General features: G+C 48.7%; 2 protein-coding genes across 2 annotated transcripts; both read right to left on the reverse strand.

Annotated features, from left to right (window-relative positions):
* Nucleotides 1-66: 66 nt before the first annotated feature.
* On the reverse strand, nt 67-9,843 carry IFI35 (interferon induced protein 35). The gene is made up of 7 exons (XM_037033282.1): nt 9,675-9,843; nt 1,787-1,903; nt 1,260-1,407; nt 1,081-1,187; nt 790-976; nt 588-694; nt 67-373 (listed from the first exon to the last, which is right to left on the reverse strand). The coding sequence occupies exons 1-7, from the start codon at nt 9,693-9,695 to the stop codon at nt 179-181; spliced, it is 882 nt and encodes a 293-aa protein (XP_036889177.1). The 5' UTR covers nt 9,696-9,843; the 3' UTR covers nt 67-178.
* A 1,798-nt stretch (nt 9,844-11,641) lies between these two features.
* RPL27 (ribosomal protein L27) lies at nt 11,642-13,933 on the reverse strand. The gene is made up of 5 exons (XM_037033613.1): nt 13,840-13,933; nt 13,514-13,596; nt 12,458-12,627; nt 11,825-11,935; nt 11,642-11,722 (listed from the first exon to the last, which is right to left on the reverse strand). The coding sequence occupies exons 2-5, from the start codon at nt 13,592-13,594 to the stop codon at nt 11,674-11,676; spliced, it is 411 nt and encodes a 136-aa protein (XP_036889508.1). The 5' UTR covers nt 13,595-13,596; nt 13,840-13,933; the 3' UTR covers nt 11,642-11,673.
* Nucleotides 13,934-14,560: the final 627 nt, after the last annotated feature.

Below are 14,560 nucleotides of genomic sequence, written 5' to 3' on the forward strand. Positions count from 1 at the left end.
CCCCCCCCCCACCCCCTTCCATGTCCAAATCAAGTTTCCTTTCATGAAATAAAATGAGGAAGAAGATCATACCACACAGACACTTTTACTGTTCTGGGGCTGCATTTTGCAACCCGGAGTCCCTGCCCGCTGTTGACTGGTGCCCCCGGCCGCAGCCCAGTTTGAGGAGGGCAGGCTCCTAGCTCGACTCCACAGCGGTGAAGAGCGCCAGTCCTCGCTGTCCTGGGGGCACGACTGTCAGGGCCTCCACCTCCCCTCCTCCACGGGTGGGCTTCTGGAAGTGGATCTCCAGGAGGTCATGCAGCTCTGGGCCTTCCAGGACATCAGGAATGTTGAGTACCAGCACTGACTTGGGCACTGGCTGGGACCTGACCTGGAAGAGGAGTTGGGAGATGGGCAAAGGCTCCCAAGGGTCAGGGGCCAGGGGCAGAGGGGAGCAAGCAATGCCCATGGGAGCACAGGGTGGGGCAGGAGGCCTGGAGGGGCTGGCAGTTGGTAGGCCAGTGGGGTTTGGGGGCTCATATTCTCTGGGCAAGCTTCTGGCAGGCAGACAGGTTGCATGGCCCAATCTCCACCTTCCTACTTACCTCTGCCTTCTGAATCTCTCCGCTCATGTAGGGAGAGACTTTCAGAGGGAGCTGCTGCCCACCCATTGGCACTGTGAACTGGCCAATCCGGCACAGGTTCTGGGCCACTGCAGGGACAGGGAGGGGTAGACCTTTAGCATCAAGGGCTTTCCTCCCCCAGGGCCTGATGCATCTGCAGTAGTCTCCCTGGTAGGGCCCTCACCTTCGTCCTTAGCAAAGCCCAGCACGGCGCCGCCACACAGCAGTTCCCGAGTTTCCACGTCCCCACCCCCGTTCCTGGTCTTGCCGAAGAAGATCTCCAGCTTGTCGAGCAGCTCCTCCTCACTCAGCTTGAGCCCAGGAGGAAACCCGCTGACCAGCACCTTCCGGCTACTCATCTGGCTGGACACCTAGGGGTACGCAAGTAGGAATGGTCCCAGGCACAACACCCCTACCCATCGGTGCCCAGGTGCACGTCACCCCTGCATGTCCCAGGACTCTGCCACTCTGTCACCTGGATGGTTGTCACCATGGGCAGCTCCAAGGGCTGGACCTGCACCCGCAGCCGGCACTGTTCCAGGTCAATCTTATGCTCCTTTAGTTGCAGCACCTGCTCGGCCACTGGGTAGAAGGAGCAGGATCAGAACTGAGAAGCCTCCCCGCCTCCCTCCCAACGTTTCCCAGAGAGCTCACCGCTGGGGTCATCGAAGGTGACCAGAGCTGAGCCTCCAGGCAGAGGGTAGCAGATCTTCAGGTTGGAAATCAGAGACTTGGGCATTTCCCTGCCCTGCTGAGTGTGTCCTCGGAACACCAGGGGGACTTCAGGCTTTGGGAAGGGGACCTGGAGATGGGGGAGGGGAGGCCGATGCAGCCTTCAAGGGTGCGAGAGTTCCCCTCTTTGTCCCAGGAAGAAAGCGTTTCCAGGTCCATGTGACTGATACTGAGTACAGGGGTGAATACATTTATTGGGTGCAAGGGAAGAGCCGGATGAGTGAGCGGATGAAAGCAGGTCAAGCCTGTTCTGGCACTTTACACACAAGATCTTAGTTTGTCCTTGCACAAGGCTGTGAGGCAGCCAGCTCCACTTTACAGATGAAGAAACAGATTCAGAGAGTTCAAGTAACATCCTCGAGGTCACACAGCAAGAAGTGGCTGAGCCAGAATGAAACTAAGAACTTTCCAGCTTTTTCTACGAGGCTACAGCCCTTCTCCCAGCTTACCTTGTCTTGGGGGCAGTTCCGGAGCTCCTCTTTCAGCTTCTGCAGCTGCTGCAGCTTCATCTTTAGTTTGGTCTGCTCCTTCTGAATGGAGTAGAATAGACTCCCTCTGTAGGCTGCCTATCAGAGGAGAGGGGAACGACCAAATATCCACTGGCCTTCCTGGGCAAGGAATGAGCCCAGGGACAGGGGTTCATCCCTATAGAATAGGCATCCAGGTGCCTATTCTGGATGCTCCAGGATCAGGGTTGACGTTCAGCCCAAGAACAACCCAACCCCTTTATTGGGCCCTGAGCTGGTCCTGGTCCGCCTCTACTTAGAACTTGGTGGCCTCAGCCACCCTCTGAAGGGTGGGAGCCTTTGTAGCAGCCATGGCTGGTTTGTTATTGAGACCTAGAGTGTAGCAAACACTGGTGGAGCTCCTGCTGTGAGGTCCTGGATACTGACACAGGGCAGTGGAAGGCAAGCCCACAGGCCTGTGCAAAACTGCCCAAGACTGCGCACAGTCACACAACTGGTTTGGAGTCCAGAAGAGGGACAGTCACAAAGGGGTTAACTCAGCCAGCGAGGCCTCTGGAGGAGCAGTGAGTGCTTAGAATTGCAAGATGTCATAATACTATTAGCTAACATGCATTAAGCACTAACATGTCCGGCATTGTGCTAAGCCATTTTTTTTAATTAAAAAATTTTTTTTTGGTCCTGGCTGGTGTGGCTCAGTGGATTGAGTGCCAGCCTGTGTGAACCAAAAGGTCACTGGTTCAGTTCCTGGTCAGGGCACGTGCCTGGGTTGTGGGCCAGGACCCCTGTGGTGGGCGTGCGAGAGGCAGCTGATCGGTCACACATTCATGTTTCTCTTTCTTTCTCCCTTCCCCACTCTCTAAAAATGCATAAATAAAATCTTTAATTTTTTTTCGAATTACAGGAGAAAGTTTATTTAGAAAGGTATAGATGTAGTAGAATTGAGCCAGCTGGGTGGCATAGACTCAGGAAACAAGTTACAGAGGCCGAATTAAGGCCCATGGAGCTCAGGAGAGAGAAAGGCAAAAGTAGCGCCCAGAGGGGAAGCCCAGAGAGGGACAGAAAGGTGCATGCGTGCTCCCAAGAGGGAGCACACCTGTGCTAAGCCATTTATATGGGTTATATCACTCGGTTCTTCCAACAGCCCCATCGGATAAATACCCCCTTATCCTTATTTAACAGATGAGGAAACCGAAGCTCAGAGAGGTTAAGTGACTTGCCAGAAGTAATTCAGTCCTAGGCAGTCTGACTCCTCGCCGCAAATTTGTTCTCTATGGTGAAGAAATTAAACCCAGAGTCGGGGAGCAATTTACCCCACCCCTCCCAGCGTGTCCCTTAGCTGCCTGCACCCTTTCCTCTGTTCCAAGCAGCCTTTCAGGATGGGAGTGATTTGGAGCAGGGAGGGAGACAGCGAGTGAGCGCTGACAACACGAGCCGGGGAACGACACCAAGGATGCGGATAAATGCACCTTTGTTTGTGGGTTGGAGCAGACATTAGCTGGCAGAGATCGCCCTGTGGTTGGGAAGCCTGGTAAATAAGGTCAACCCAAGTCTACGTGTGAACTCACTTAGGGAGACAGGCCTCTGTCCTGGCCCTCTCTGTGTCGCCAGTGCTCTGTGGAGTCCCTGGCACAAAGCAAGCTTTGGGCAAATGTGTGTTGAGTGAATGAAGTGAATAAATAATAGGATGGAAGCATATAACAGAGGGCGTTGAAGACATTCAGTGAATTCACTTTATTTTAAGCAGAGAAAAATCAGGGCTTGAATGATGCTGTTTTATGACTAGTGAAAAATATACCTCATTCTTTATATTTCTGTAAACAAGGGATTGTAAACATGATACCTTTAAGGGCCAATGAGGTGACATCAGTGAGTTGAGGGAGCCAGGGTAGGGTGACAGGGAGTGGTGGGGACTCCGACCCAGGAGAGCACGTCCCTGCTAAAGTGGCAACCTCTGAGCTCTAACAGAGATTTCCCACGTGGGAATGAGGTCCCAGTGTCCCTTATCTTCTGATTTTTAAGGAAAACCAGAAATCTGGACTTTTATTTGAAAAATATGGCTCCATGTTTAAAAAATATATGAAAAATAAAATATATTAGTGGGTTGGATTCAGTCCACAGTCCAACCTCTTTTTACTTCTGCTTTAAATCTTTTTTTAATTAAAGTATTTTATTTATTTATTTTCAGAGAGAAGGGAAGGGAGGGAGAAAGAGAAGGAGAGAAACATTGATGTGCAAAAGAACCACTGATTGGATCTCGCATGTGCCCCACGCCAACCCAGACATGTGCCCTGACTGGGAATCAAACCAGCAACCTTTCAGTTCACAGGATGCTGTCCAACCCACTGAGCCACGCCAGTCAGGGCCTGCTCTCAATCTTGATCTAATGCTACATCATTGAAAACCTGGTAATTGGCAATGCTATTTAATGAATAGTTGAATAAAAATAAATAGTAGCTTCATTGATAGAGTATTTTACAGAAAAATTGAATCCGGAGAGTTTAGATGTGATACCAGCAGGAAATGGGGAGTAGGGGAGGTTTCCGAAAGGAGGAGTGAGGTGCCGGATGTGCTGTGGAAGCGAGGCCGCTGCACTGGCGGTGGCAGGGGGAACTGGGGCGGGAGCTGTGGAATGAAGGAAGCAAGCAGCAGGGGCTCCCCATCTCCAGTTTCCACTGACCGGACAGGAGCTGACCTGGGGCTCCCTCGGGAGGCACAAAGGAGTGGGTGAATACGCTTCACAGGTAAAGCACCCCCCCCCGACTCTGTGGGTGTTTGCATTAAGGAGACAGAGGGGAATAACCGGGAGAGATGATGCCAGGTGGCAGACCTCGGCATCCCAGAGTGTGGTATAATGCCATTGACCCAGCGGGCAAAGAAAGAGGCAGGCCTGCTAAGTGCCGGGCAGAGTTGGGCACCGGGTCATTTAACTATCACAGAACTGCCTCCTGTCTCCAACTCCCAACTGACACTTGTCTCTTCCAGGACCCTCTTAACGACAACACAGGCCAATTGTAGTCACTTGAATTCAACTAGACAGACTATTTATTTACACAACAAGACAGCATGGTCTCTAAAGGCAAGCCACTGTCCATCTGAAGCTCAACTGAAACAAACTGCAGTCCACTCTGCACTGAGCTCACTGAGAGACTAAATTCTGGATGCTTTTGGGGTAAGGCCACGATGTAAGGTTACTTTTAACCGCACACATTCATTCTTCTGCCTTAGTTGCTGAGTTTAGATCCTCACCACCTCGTAAGGTAAAATCTCAGGCTACCCACGCTCATCTCATCGCGGGAGTGTCAGGAGGCAGTTTTTGCACAATGGTTAGGAGCACAAACTGGGGCCAGCCCTCCGGGGTTTACATCAGCTCCTGTTACTACTGCAAGTTTTGTTTTTCACCTCTCTGTGCCTCGCTTTCCTCACCTATAAAATGGGCAGAATAGCTGTTTCCACCTGTATTTAATTTCGTTTGGAAGTGGTGCCTGGCACGTAAGTGCTATGTCATGTGTTTTCTATTTTGATAAACTCCGTTTTATGGATGAGGACCCTGAGATGCATCAAGGTTGACTAATGGGCCAATGTCAGTCAAACCCAAGGCTACTGAAGACACAGGGCAGGGACAAGACTTGGTGGGTAGGACCCTGGGTTGGAACAGCATGTGCTGATGGTCGAAGCCAAGAGGATGGAAGATATTTCTGAGGAAAAGAGCCTTAAAAATGTGCTCTTCCAGGCGACATGGTCAGGAGTCAGGAGAGAATGCAGAGAAGAAACAGCAGGCATGGTCAGGTGGTCAGAGATGAGCAGCGCCAGGGCCAGGCCTGGGGAGGGTCAGGCACAACGGAGGAAGAGGGACGAAACGGAGCTGAGAGGAGAGGGCCACCAGGAGGACACTGGCTCACTGCTCACTCGCTTACTCACTCATTCACTCAACAGTTAACATCTGCCATTTGCCGGGCCCTGTCCTAGGCTCTGAGGCCACAGAAGTGAGCAAAACAGATGAAACTTCCTTGTGAAGTTTAAATTCTAGGGGGTGAGCCAGACAATAAGCAGAATAACTAAGTAAAATGTGTATTGTGTTAATGATAAGTGCTATGGATAAAAACAAAGCAGGGAAGGGAAGACAGAGAATGTTGGAGGACAGTTTTGAGTGGGGTGATAAGAACAGGCCTCACGGAGATAGCTCAGCATATACTTGAAGGAGGAGGAGGAGCAAGCCATGCGTAAATGTGGGAGGAGTTCCATGCAGCGGGAACAGCAAGTGCAAAGGCCCTGAAGTGGGAGTTTGTTAGCTGTATTCGGGGGATAGCAAGGAGGGCAGTGTGGCTGGAACTGAGGGAGTCAGAAAGAGGGGTTGGAAATGAAGTCACAGAGGAAATCGGGTGGGATCATGCAGGGCCTTCTACTCGACGTGACGTAGGAAGCAATAGGCAGGCATAAGTGTTAGCATAATTCCCTGGCTGTTACGTGAACAGACAGGTGTGGGGAATTGGCCTAGGCAGGGAGATCACTGAGGAGGCCATTGCAGTATCCAGGTGAGTGATGTTAGTGACCAGGTGGTAGCAGTAGAGGTGGTGAGGAGTAGTAAAGAGTCTATAAAAATGAAAAAAAAAAGTCAAGATAGACTGTAATTGCTGATAGATTGGAAATAGGATGTGGGAGAGAGAGAGGAGTCTGGGATGACTCTTAAGCTTTTGGATCTGAGCAGGTTTTGGAAACTGGAGGGAAGAAAATCCATTCTCTGAGATGGAAGAGACTGTGGGTGGAAGAGGTTTTGGATAGAAAGGGGGTTATTTTGCACATGTTCAGTGTGAAGTGCCTGTTCAACATTAGTCGAGACATATAGTGGCAGCTTCTTCTACCAATCTAGCATTCAGGGAAGAGGTTTAGGCTGGGAGTATAAATTTGGGAAGTATCTATGCAGAGAGATTTAAAGTCATGAAACTAGCCCTGGCTGTGGTGTGTTTCAGTGGATTGAACACGAGCTTGCGAACCACAGGATCGCGGTTCGGTTCCCGGTCAGGGCACATGCCTGGGTTGCAGGCCAGTTCCCGGCAGAGGACACACAAGAGGCAACCACACATTGATGTTTCTCTCCCTCTCTCCTTCCCTTCCCCTCTAAAGATAAATAAATAAAATCTTAAAAAAATAAATAAAGTCATGAAACTAAATGAGAGCAGCAGGGGTGTGGGTGTAGTCAGAAAAAGAGGTCCAATGGCTGATTTCTGGGGCACCCCACACCAAGAGGTCAGGAGAACAAGGAAGAACCAGCCAAGAAGAATGCTGAGGAGTTGCTAGAGAAACCTGAGAGGTGATGTGTGAAAAATAAGGAGAGATTTCAAGGAGGAGGAGGAGCTTGCAGCTGGGCCAAGTGCTTAAACAGGCCAACTAAGATGAAGAATGAAAAAAAGACCATTGAGACTGAGGAAAAAAAACTCCACAAACTCTGCTTATCATAAGGAAATGGTCAGAAGTTCATGTACAAGAATTCTTATTATTGTAGCTTTGTTTACAACAAAAAAAGAGAACATGTCCAACCACAGAGGAATAGCCAAATAAATATAAAATACTACGTAGCAATTAAAAGACATCAATGAAGAACATTTAGCAGCATGGAAAAGTGCCCACAATCAGACAAAGGAGCAAAATATAAAACTGTGTATAAAGTAGGATGCCTAGTCTGTCCATTTAAAAAGTCTTAGTTCATCCCTGGCTGGTGTGGCTCAGTGGATTGAGTGCTGATCTGTGAACCAAAAGGTCACCAGTTCGATTCCAAATCAGGACACAATGCCTGGGTTGCTGGCTAGGTTCCCCAGTAGGGGGCGTGGGAGAGGCAACTGATCAATGTATCTTGCACACTGATGTTTCCCTCTCTTTCTTCCCTTTTCCCCTCTCTATAAAAAGTAAATAAGTAAAATCTTTAAAAAATAAAAAATAAGTTTTAATTCATAAGGATATTTATTAATGCATAAAATCTCTGGGAAGATAGACACCAAGATGTTATTAATAAAGGTTGTCTTTCAATAATGACTTTAGTGTGATTAAAACAAAAAATAGTTTTCTGAACCCACTTTCCTTCTTTCTTTTTAATACAGAAAGGCTCTTTAAAGGAGTTTTAGCAGACAGGTAGGCCTGAGGTGGGGGTGAATCAAGGTGGTCCTCCCCACTGGCTGGTGTGGTTCGGTGGATTGAGTGCCAGCCTGTGAAATGAAAGGTACCCGGTTAGGACACATGCCTGGGTTGCGGGTCGGGTTCCCATTTGGTGGCGTGCAAGAGGCAACTGATCAGTGTTTCTCTCCTCTCCTTCTCCCTCCCTTCCCCTCTCTCTAAAATAAAAATTTAAAAAAAAAGATGGTCCTGGGGAACAGGGTTGTGAAGAGGGTGGTGATAACAGTAACAATAACAAACATGTATTTAGTGCATAGGAAGCGCCAAGCAGTATCTTTACTGTATCGATTTATGGATTATCTAGTTTAATTCTTGCAGTTAAGTATTCTTATAGGGAAGCTTTGCTAGAACTCATTTTTTAAACATTTAAAAAATCTTCAACTGAGGATATGTGTATTTATTTGTGAGAAAGAGAGGGGGGAATAGAGAGAAATAAAGAGAAACATTGATTGGTTGTTGCCCTCTGCACCCTGGCCACAGATCAAACCCACAACCTACGTATGTGCCCTTACCGGGGATTAAACCACCAGCTTTTTGATGTATGAGATGACGCTTCAACCAACTGAGCCACCTGGCCAGGACTATATTCTCATCCTATAGATAAGGAAATGAGGCTTAGATGACAGCTTTAGAGTGAATAATAATTTGTCTAGGGCCACACGGTTGCAGGAACCAGGATTCAGAACCAGGCGGGCTGGCTCTAGAGCCGTAGTCTTTCATATTACAGGTAAAGGGCAAATGAAAATTCCTAGGTGAGAGATCAGCGTATTTGTAACAGGGTGCTATCAGGGAAGGAAAGATGAATGAAACTGGAGAGGGGATGAGATTCATTCATCCAACAGCTGTTTATTGAGTGTCTACTGCATGCCTGTGACTGCGCTAGGCTCTGAGGATCGCGAGAGTGAACAGGCCAGACCAGGGACCAGTCCTCCCAGAGCTGAGTCTGGCATGAGTCGGGGCATCCCCAGGCCAGGAAATGGTGGCATAACAGGTAGAGGAGGTTAACTCTCAGAGGAGGTACACTTCTTCCTCTGAACTGGGGAAGGGCCCAAGGTTGAGATGCAAGGAGGGGCAGGATTTGTTGGGGAAGATCTCAGGATGTAAGAATGTGAGCATTTCTTAAATGTTTAGAATTGTCATTAGAACAATTCTTTTATTTATTTTTATTGATTTTTAGAGAGAAATATCAATTTGTTGTTCTACTTATTTATGCACTCATGGGTTTATCATTTTGTCTTTTCTAAAAAAGATTTTTAAAAAATGTACTGACCCCACATAGAGAAACGTCCATTTGTTGCTCCACCGGCCTGTGCATTCATTGGTTGCCTCTTGTATGTGCCCCAAGTGAGGATTGAACTGAAACCCTGGTGTATTGGGTTAAAGCTCTAACCAACTGAGCTACCCAGCCAGGGCCTACAATTCTTAAAATTATAGTTCACAGAATTCTTTTGAGTATCTAACAAAAACTATGAATTCTCTCTCCAGAAAATGCACTCACACAAGGAATTCATCAGCTTCCAAAGTGCGGGCTATAGAATTGTCTTTGAGGCATTGAGTCGGGGACTAACTCCACAGGGGAGCAGAAAACCCAGCCAGGCTTCTCCCTAGACTTTCAGCAGCTCTAGCAGGTGGACTGGCCACCCACCCTGCCAAGAGGAGTGCTCCTCTGCTTCTCCCGACCCCCAACACCGTCCTTTTCACTTACATCATCTTCAGTCACTGACATGGGTCTGGGATCTGGTTGGCAGAGCCGTGTCTTCAGAGCTGGAGACAAAGTGGCAGAACCCACCAGACTGAAGTCTCCCGTCTACCTTCTGAGATGCAGTGAGATGCAGTTCGAATGGCTCTGCCTGCAGGCTCTTTGCTTCCACTTTCATTTCAGATAAATCCCTGCCCTTTTCCTGTTCACACGCCCCCAGCTGGTTTTTCCCCACCCCTAGGAGGAGCCTTTCTGGTCTCCAGGTTGACCTCGCTCAGCTATGAGCCTCAGCTGGATGCTACCTTTCGAAATGCAAACTGAATTCTGGCCCCAATCAATCGTTCATATCCTGTCAATCCCAGCAGCGGGCCATTGGTAGAATTTTGTTTGATTTGTTATTTCCTTAGAGCCCAAAATCCTGCCAGGCACATGTAGACATTGGTAAAACAATTGAATGACAAATGCAACCAGAACAAATCTCCATCAAGTTCACAAAGCTGTCATAATACCTAATTTGTTGAGAGCTATTTAGTGCCCAGTACTGGTTCTGCTTTGCATGAATTAAACTCAATCTGTATTTATTTTTTAAATAAAAAAAAAAAGATTTTATTTATACAGAGAGGGGAAAGGAGGGAGAGAGGGAAACATCAGTGTGTGGTTGCCTCTCACATGGTCCCAAAGCCTAAATTTAATCTTTAAAACAACCCCTCTTAGTTCTACTTCACTGATTTTACAGATGAGATTCTAAACTTCTGAAGCACATTACTATAAACATTTGCCCAGTGTCATATTATAGAAAGTGAAGCATGTAGCCAAAACCTGGTTGGACATTTGAACTTGTGCTTTGAGGTGGAGTGAGACTTTTAAGAGATGGGAAGGGAGAGGAGAGAAACGTCAATGTGTGAGATACACATTGCTCACCCCCAAATGGGGACCTGGCTCACAACCCAGGCATGTATCCTGACAAGGAATCGAACTGGTGACCTTGTGGTTTGCAGGCCTGCATTCAATCTACTGAGCTACACCAGCCAGTGCAAGAATTTGAACTTTTAGTCAAAGGAGTTTAAATTCCTTTCCATTTGTGACTGAGTAGACAACCTAACAGGAGTGTCTCAGTAAGAGATGTCCAATAGTTAAAGGTGAGGAGCCAAAATGAAAGTACAAGAAGTGATGTTTCCTAGTCTTTTCACCTAGTCCAGGGTTTTTCCACCAAGAGGAACTTATTGAGCCTCTTTTTCAGGGTTCCCCACCCCAGGTGGAAGTGTGCCGAGTGCCTCAGGCTTGGCCAACAGGCCCCAGAACCCTAGTTTCTTCTAGTGACTTAGAACCAGCTCAGCTGGAGAGCCTATTTCACCTGTAAAACAGAGTCCCAAGTATCCCACGCCCCTTGAATCATACTTCCCTAGCATTGCCAGTCTCTGCCAGCCAGGATGTTAGGGGACCTCTCCCTGGTCCCACTAGGAACGGCTGCTCTGAGCCTCCGTTCCTTTCCGTGTGGTCCTCATCGGAGAACCAGTGTTACCAGAGAATGAGCTAGAGATTCTCCACCTAAATCTAAACCACAGGGAGGGACTCCAGTTTGTCAAACCACCACTGCAAGGTTTGAGAACCTCAGGTTAGTTCTCAACCCCAGGTAGCCCGTGCCCACCCACTGAGAGGGGCCTTTGGTTGTCACAACTGGCTGTGGTGGCAGGTGGCTCAGGTTCTCTAGGTGTGAGCTGAAGCCAGGGATGGTGGAAAAAGCTCTGCACCGCAAAGTGTCAGCAGGGGCCCTCCCAGGAAGCAGTGCAGTGGATCACACTTCACCCCTTGTGAGACTCGGACCAGTGCTCGGGCTGACAACCACACCGGCAGATTTAGCTTTTATATTTCTGTACTTTCCCGCAGCCCCTCACTCCCTCGTGCTTCATCTCATGACTGTCCTCCTTTCCCAGATTAATAACACATGCAACAGGCAGAAGACACGGATCTTTTTTTGACTTTTAATGACGGAAACAAAAAAGATCTAAAACCGCAGCTTCTGGAAGAACCATTTGTTCTTGCCGGTCTTGTACCTAGAGAGGAAAAGAGGTCACCAATGAGAAGAAGAATAAAGAGACAAAACCTCCTTCATGGGAATTAGTGACACCATACCCCACCACCAAACCCTAATTTACCTCTCTTCAAACTTGACCTTGGCCTCCCGTCGGGCCTTGCGTTTCAGAGCAGGGTCTCTGAAGATGTCCTTGTTGACGACAGTTTTGTCCAAGGGGATATCCACAGAGTATCTGGAGGCAGTGGCGGGAAGGTAGGATCAGCTCATGTGCTACCAGGGACTTTACACAGTCACCCAAGTCCTCCTGGGACATTGGAGTGCCAGGATCTGACTCCACAGGAGCAGAAATTAAAAGCCGTCCCAAAGTCCTGATGACAGTCTTGGAAAATCTCCAATGCCAGCGGACTTATTTACATAGACTTAAGCCATTGAAAAGGTTCACGCTCCATTCTCAATTTTCCTAACTACTCAGTTTCTAGCTAAGAACTGTCACTTTAACAGAATTGTACTTTGACCGTGGTGGGTGGCTAGCTCTCTATCTCACTGTAATCAGTCCTGGTCAAGTTCTGCCTGTGTAGGGTCCGCCAGGTCCCATGCCTGCGTTTACTGTGGATGGAAACAAGGGAAGTGAATCTTTACTCAAGATTTAGAATTTCCCCCACACTGGATGGTTGCAAGGTTGTCTCCTTACTCAGCAAGGCAGAGAGGGGGATAAACAAACAAACACTTTTATTGCCATCCCTGAAATGCTCACCTCGTGGGCATGAGGTGATTGTAGTTATAAACTTTCACAAAGGACTTGATCTTAGACCTCTTGGCGATTTTCTTCTTGCCCATGGCGGCTGTCACTTTGCGAGGATAGCGGTCAATTCCAGCCACCAGAGCGTGGCTGTAGGGGCGGTCTGATGTGCCATCGTCAATGTTCTGAAAGAACAAGAATGACATTTGTTATCAGTTCAGCATCTGCCTAGGCCCCGCAAGCACAGCAAGTATAGGAGGGTGACCCCCACTCCCAGGTCCCCGAGACCCACTATCTTACAGAAGAAAACCACACCACGTAGACAGTGAAGAGTGGTAGGATGAGGGAGGTGTTCATGGCCACAAGGGAGAACTTTGGAAAGGCTCCCAGGAAGTGAGTTTTAAAACAACAGTTAACGTTTATGGAGTGCTTGCTCCGTGCCAAGCACTGCTTCTTAGGTCTTTACAACCCTAAACGTCCTTCCCCGCGATGGCACTGCTGGAAAGGGGTCGGGGCAGAGGAACCACGAGTGCCAATGTCCCTCAAATATCTAGAACCAGACCGCATGTGGGCAGAGTCTAGGACAGTTCGGGAGGATGAAAGACGCAGGTAGAAGGCACACCGTGAAAGTCAAAGACAAGCTCAATGGCCATTTGGGGTGGAAACAATTTCCCTTCTTTTCCCCAAATCCCAGCTGCAGCACTTACTACTCCCTGTCTGACTTCAAGTGAATTAGTGACCTTCTCCAAACGAACCGCCTGTGGTTCCTCAAGAACAGACACGAAGACACCTGTCAGTCAGTGTGCCAGGGACCGAACAAGCGTTCAGTAAACGCTGGCCATAATTACTATTTCGAGTTTCTTTGGTACAGGACGCATCATTGTGTGTACCCAATTGAGCTCGTTTTTTATTCTCCATTTTCCTCTTCCAAAAGCTCTCTTCATTCCACCTCTACCCGCAATGCTCACGGGTCCACGTCCTAAACTAGTTCTTGCATTCCAAGCTTGCCGCCCTCCGAAACCGGCCCGATTCCCAGGAAACACAGGCATACAGGCTCGCGCGGCTGGTTACCTTCACGATGACCGCTTTGCGTCCGGAGTAGCGTCCAGCCAGGACCAGCACCACCTTCCCGGGTTTCATAAACTTGCCCATTTCTGCAGAGAGGAACAAGGAGCCACTCAGAAATTCGCAAGCCCAAGCTGCGTGCGAGGCCGGAGCTTCAGGCTGCGCTTACTGCCGTCCTGGCCCAGGCCCCCGCGGGCCCTGCTCACAGGACAGGATTTGCTACGAAGCCGCCAGAGACCGAGGAACGGAACGTACTCGGCGCTGTCCCACAACTCGACCCCCAGGCCGCGGATGGCGGCGGATTGGAAGACCCTCCCCTACTCTCCACTCACCGACAGCAGCCACTTAGGGCCTAGAGCAAAGAGAAAGGAACCACACTTCCGCTAACCTTTCACCCCGGGGATGTGATCTCACTTCCGGTACTGCGCCGTAGGTCTCGACCCGCCTATTTCGCGGCGTTCAGACTGAGTTGCGGGCGGAAGAAGCCCTTGGGGGAAAGCAAGTCTTGGCCTCTTATTTATTCAATCAAACTTTATCAGCAGATCCACCAGTAACAAAGAGCTAACGAGTGCTGTCTTTCGCGTACGGATGCAAGAGCTTGGAAGGCTAGTATATATCTCTCAGGCTTTTGAGTCTGCGGCTCCGCTTTGTAGTTCCTTTCTCTGGCGCTAGGAGGGGACACAGTTTAAGATTTACTTGCCTCCTCTGGAAGAGTCGGAACCAAATGGGACATTTTTAGTGCCGACCTGTGAACGCTTATTGGGCCCAAGGAGGGGGAGACGAACACCAATCAAACAAGGATATTGTTCCCAACAGTGTCGTCATGTTTGACACTCCAGGCTAGAATAAGCAGTGGGGAGAAGGACGATGATGGTGATAGCTGCTTACCCTGTGTTAAGTCGAGTTCATCTTTTTATATATATTATTTCATTGATCTTCATAACAACACTAGGAGATGGATACTATTATCTCCATGCTAAAGTTGAAGAAACTGTGGCTTAGGGAAATTAATTTGCCCAAAGTCCACAACTAGTAAGCTACGGAGCTGGGACA

The sequence above is a fragment of the Sturnira hondurensis genome, unplaced genomic scaffold (genome assembly GCF_014824575.4).
Source record: "Sturnira hondurensis isolate 20B ecotype Veracruz unplaced genomic scaffold, ASM1482457v3 Scaffold0021632, whole genome shotgun sequence".
In the NCBI taxonomy this organism is placed as follows: domain Eukaryota; kingdom Metazoa; phylum Chordata; class Mammalia; order Chiroptera; family Phyllostomidae; genus Sturnira; species Sturnira hondurensis.

Bases quoted from the DNA above. Each gene is read 5' to 3' on its own strand.
- IFI35 (XM_037033282.1), bottom strand. From the start codon at position 9,695: ATGTCAGTGACTGAAGATGAT. The intron at 1,188-1,259 runs GTGAGCTCTCTG...CCTTCTACCCAG, and splicing joins CACCTTCGATGACCCCAGCG to TGGCCGAGCAGGTGCTGCAA. The intron at 695-789 runs GTGAGGGCCCTA...CTGTCCCTGCAG, and splicing joins GGGCTTTGCTAAGGACGAAG to TGGCCCAGAACCTGTGCCGG.
- RPL27 (XM_037033613.1), bottom strand. From the start codon at position 13,594: ATGGGCAAGTTTATGAAACCCGGGAAGGTGGTGCTGGTCCTGGCTGGA. The intron at 12,628-13,513 runs GTAACCAGCCGC...TTGTTCTTTCAG, and splicing joins GCAAAGCGGTCATCGTGAAG to AACATTGACGATGGCACATC. The intron at 11,723-11,824 runs GTAAATTAGGGT...TTTCCTCTCTAG, and splicing joins AAGGTCAAGTTTGAAGAGAG to GTACAAGACCGGCAAGAACA.